This window comes from Pteropus alecto, unplaced genomic scaffold, assembly GCF_000325575.1.
Source record: "Pteropus alecto unplaced genomic scaffold, ASM32557v1 scaffold95, whole genome shotgun sequence".
Classification (NCBI taxonomy): Eukaryota; Metazoa; Chordata; class Mammalia; order Chiroptera; family Pteropodidae; genus Pteropus; species Pteropus alecto.
This window is the reverse complement of record NW_006441071.1, coordinates 17308411-17312598: the sequence shown is the minus strand read 5'-3', so window position 1 is coordinate 17312598 and position 4188 is coordinate 17308411. Positions and strand designations below refer to the sequence as shown.

At 34.3% G+C, this 4188-nt stretch overlaps 1 protein-coding gene across 1 annotated transcript in view; it reads left to right on the top strand.

The window, feature by feature from the left end:
• The first annotated feature begins 208 nt into the window (after positions 1-208).
• Positions 209-4188, top strand: part of PTAR1 (protein prenyltransferase alpha subunit repeat containing 1) — a 50714-nt gene continuing 46734 nt past the window's right edge. Inside the window, exons 1-2 of the mRNA XM_025051398.1 lie at positions 209-275; positions 3675-3757. Coding sequence (XP_024907166.1) covers positions 209-275; positions 3675-3757 — 150 coding nt within the window. The remainder of the gene's footprint in view (positions 276-3674; positions 3758-4188) is intronic.

The following is a 4188-nucleotide window of genomic DNA, read 5'->3' as shown; positions in this document are numbered from 1 at the left end:
TAAACCCTTAAAACATTCATGAGCCTGTCACAATAGTGAAGTTTCTAAGAGTCACAATATTTGCACCAAGGTGAAGAGCAAGTTCCTTCATCTTGTACACTCTACCACTGAGAAAGAGACACATGGGTCATTTTGGATTCAAGAGGAAAGATATACTCTATTTGAAGGTTCTAGTTTGAGTAATTTACTGACCAACTCATAGTTTCGAATGGACCCTACAGCTCCCATGCAAGCCATTCTTGAGTCATATGACCTGGGACATGCAATGGAAGCAGGTTGGTTTGTTTGTTTGTTTTAATGTCATGGCAATACTCCTAGGGTTTTGATTTAAAAAAAAAAAAAAAAAGCCCACTCTCTTCTATTGATAAATATCATCCTTTTGAGAAATAGTTCTGGCTTGCTACTACCCTCTCAGGACTAAATACCTGACCATGGGGGATACCATGTAACCATGTAACATGAGCTATCTATGGTGAGCTTCAGTGTAGCACAATAAAGAACACAGGAAATAGGAAGAAAAATGGAGCTAGAAATGTTAAACAACAGTTTCATATTGAAAGTTAGAATTTAGCTTAGTCTTAGTTTTTACTCTTGCTTTAATAGTGATTTCCTCATCAAGCTTTCTTTATTCATAGAAATAATAATTCAATAGCGCTTCATAGTTTAGACACCATCCCATGCATTTCCTCATTGATATTATAACAATTAGAATAATGAAGTGCTAAAGATATCAACTAAATGTAAGAATAGATAGCATTTGCATTCATGGGTGGTTTCATGACTTTTTAAAAAAACAGTTTGATTATATATGAAGTTTTGTATTTGAGAAAATAAACCCACACATTGAGGCAAAGGGTATACCAAAACTCTCATGAGTTTAATGTCCATATCTTTTTAAATTCATTTATTTCTATTCCTTAATTAATTCATTCATTAAATTCTATTCCTTTTCTTAAAATGGTATTCAATACAAACTTTAAATGACATTGCTCTTGTTAACTTTTCTTAAGAATTCATAAAAAGACATTGCCATTGTATAATAGTACTATAAGAAAAAAGACTTCAAATCCATATAAATGGAGTAAATAAACAACATAACACAGTGATATAAGAATAATACAGAGCAAAGATGAAAACAGATTATAGGGTCATCCCCAGCTCTTCACAAAAGTCCTTACAAAGCATGTCATTAAAACCACCCTGATGTCTCCCTTCTCCCCAGGGCCCTCATCACATACATTATGATTTATTATAGAAAGCTGGAAACATTCAGAAGAGTATAAAGAATGTATATTTATATATCTTAATTACCTCTAGTATAGTATATTAGTAATTCTAATATACAGAGATAACCATTGTTAACATTTCGGTTTATAGCCTTCCAATATGTACATGATTATATGTATAGTATGTACAATTCATTTTGTATATATAAAATTAGGGTTGTTTTGTATGCTATGAATGCTACTTTGATACTTGTTTTTGTCATTTTATATTTACCTTTTCCCCCATCATCAAATAGTCTTCTAAAATATGAAAAACATGATTGGGGGAAGGGAATTGTAAAAATATACATTCATAGCCATGTGAACAATAAGTCAAGGCATGGTCAACTTAAAACTCAATATATTTCTAAGAAAATTAATAAGAGATATTTGGTAAATTAATAGATATATCCACATCTTTATTAACGTATAATTTAAAAAAAATTTTAAATTACAAAAATTGTATTTTGTTCTTTGTGTTACTTAGTAAAATTGTCCTATAAATATATTTCCCCTAAGAGTTTGGTATTTAGTCTTCTAGTTATAAAGAGCTTTTAAATGACCAAGAACTGTTTCATCGTATAGATTTACCATAATTTAATCAGTCTCCACTGTTGGGTATTTAAGCTATTCAGAATATTTCATTATTATCGGTAAATATATCAGATCCTTGATCATAAATCTTTGAGTACGTCAACAAAATCATGTTGAATTTATCATATTCTATTCATATATATATCAGTATTACAGGCTCATGAATTTCAAATCTTAATTTCTTTTAACTTCAGTAGTTTATCTGCAAAATTAGTAGGTTGAATTAAAGTTCTAACATCCTCCAACTCTAAAAAATTCGAGTTCTAAACATACTAGATCCTTTTAATTGAGTGAAACAATTTCTGGGAACTCTTAGAAGAAACATGAGACATAATTCACGCCTTTCGAAAGAGTACAGAGGGTGTGTGTGCTTGCATGTATGCAGATGTGGGGCAGGAATATATTGGACTATATACAAGAATTATCTTTCTAGAATGTCAATTTTACTTCAGGACTTAGGGACAAAGTCCCCGCCCCCGTTATGTGCATTAGAGTGAGATACAGAAATCATTAATTTTTAAGATAGAAATAAAGTCTTTGAAAAAAATGTTTCTATTTCTGAGTGTGTTGCTTTGAGCTCTGACCCCAGAAGTAAGGCTTTATTTCCCATTTTTATTATAAAAGGATGCAAGGCTTTGGTTAAGTGAAGAGGAAGAAGACATCAGTTAACTCAAATCATTTGATAATTGGTATCATATTCTTAGAGTAATTAAGATATTTGAAGTTGTCCTTGGTCTTGGAATCTAAATACACATTCACTTGCAGCACTGCCTCATGTGAGAACTTGTCAAGAGGTTAAGATTTGATTGTACTAATTCAAACCTGTCTCATAGTGCTGTCTTACAATTTTGTGAATCTAGCTCATTTCTGTTAAACACATAAGGCCAACGTCCATACAGCAGGTCTATCCGTCATAAATATACCCACAGGGAATATCAATCACTGGATATAGTTAATTTATATTTCTCTTTCAATGCTTTATAATTTTGTTCCAATGGTTTTTTCAAAATCAATCCTACTTTAAATGTTCTGCATATGGTCACATTAAACAAAGTATGAGTTTGCTTTTTAAAAAAAGTTTTAAAAAGATACAGATTTCAAGGATTAAGTAAAAAGAATTGAACTGAAGACAGCTAGATTTTCCTATCACAGAAGGGTAAAGTTAAATCTGATAAATGAAAATTAGAATTATGGCATTTCAAAATCGAAATGGGACTAGAAATCCTCTCCTTTCTACAAAAATGATTTGTAGCAAGATAAATAGCCACTAAGAGCAAACTGTCAGGATCCTGATTTTTTTCACTCTGTGCTCAAAGGACACCAAACATTATGCAAAATGAAGTACTACAGTTGTCTCTCCTTTTGGTGGATTGGCTCCATGACCCAGATACCAAAATCAGTAGATGCTCAAATCTCTTACAAAAATGGCGTAGTACTTGCATATAATTTATCCTCCATATACTTTAAATCATCTTTAGATTACTTATACTACCTAATATAATGCAAATGTTAAATAGTTACACTCTATTATTTACGGAGTAATGACAAGAAAAGTCTGTACAGAGGCAACTATCCTAGGCCTAACTACATAGTATACACATCAGCCACAACGTAACTTTTTTCCCAAGTATTTTCTATCGAGGACTGGTTGAATCCAGTTGGTGGAATCCAGTTGCTAGAAACGGAATCAAATGGCAAGAAGGGTCCACAACACACTCAAAATAGAAAATTTAAAGATATTTCTGTACTGTACTTCTATTTTCTATATTCAGGTGGCAAGTAAATTTTCCTTTTTTCCTATTTCTTCTTTCAAAGCGTTAAATCTGCATGCAAGCCAAAAGGCCACCAAAGTGGTCCAATTGGGACTCAGCCAGGAGTCTCAGGACTTCATCTCTACAGTTGGGAAAATAAAGCAACTTCTCAAAAGGCCACGGGACTAACTGCTGAAGAGACCTTGTACTCTGGGTGAAACTTTCCTCCAGGGACGCTTGGGGACTTGGCTGCTTCTCTGAACAGCTAAGAATTGGGATGGCAGGGTGTCCGGTCAGTCTCTGGCTCCGGGGTAGTGACTTGAGGATCCTTGCTCTTAAGCCCCGAGTAGACTAGAAATTAAAATAAAATGTATAAAACAGCGACCTGAGGTAACTTTGTAATTAAGTCAGCAGTACCTTTTCGGACGCTGAGAAACTCTGTTAGGGGTAACTGGTTAGGGGTAACAGGAGGAAGCCACAGACTAACCACACCGGCTCAGTCTCGGCGGGCGCCACGCCCCGGCCTCCAGCAAGTTGAACCGGAAGTGCTCAGCGGCGGGGGCGGAGGCGGGGGCGGG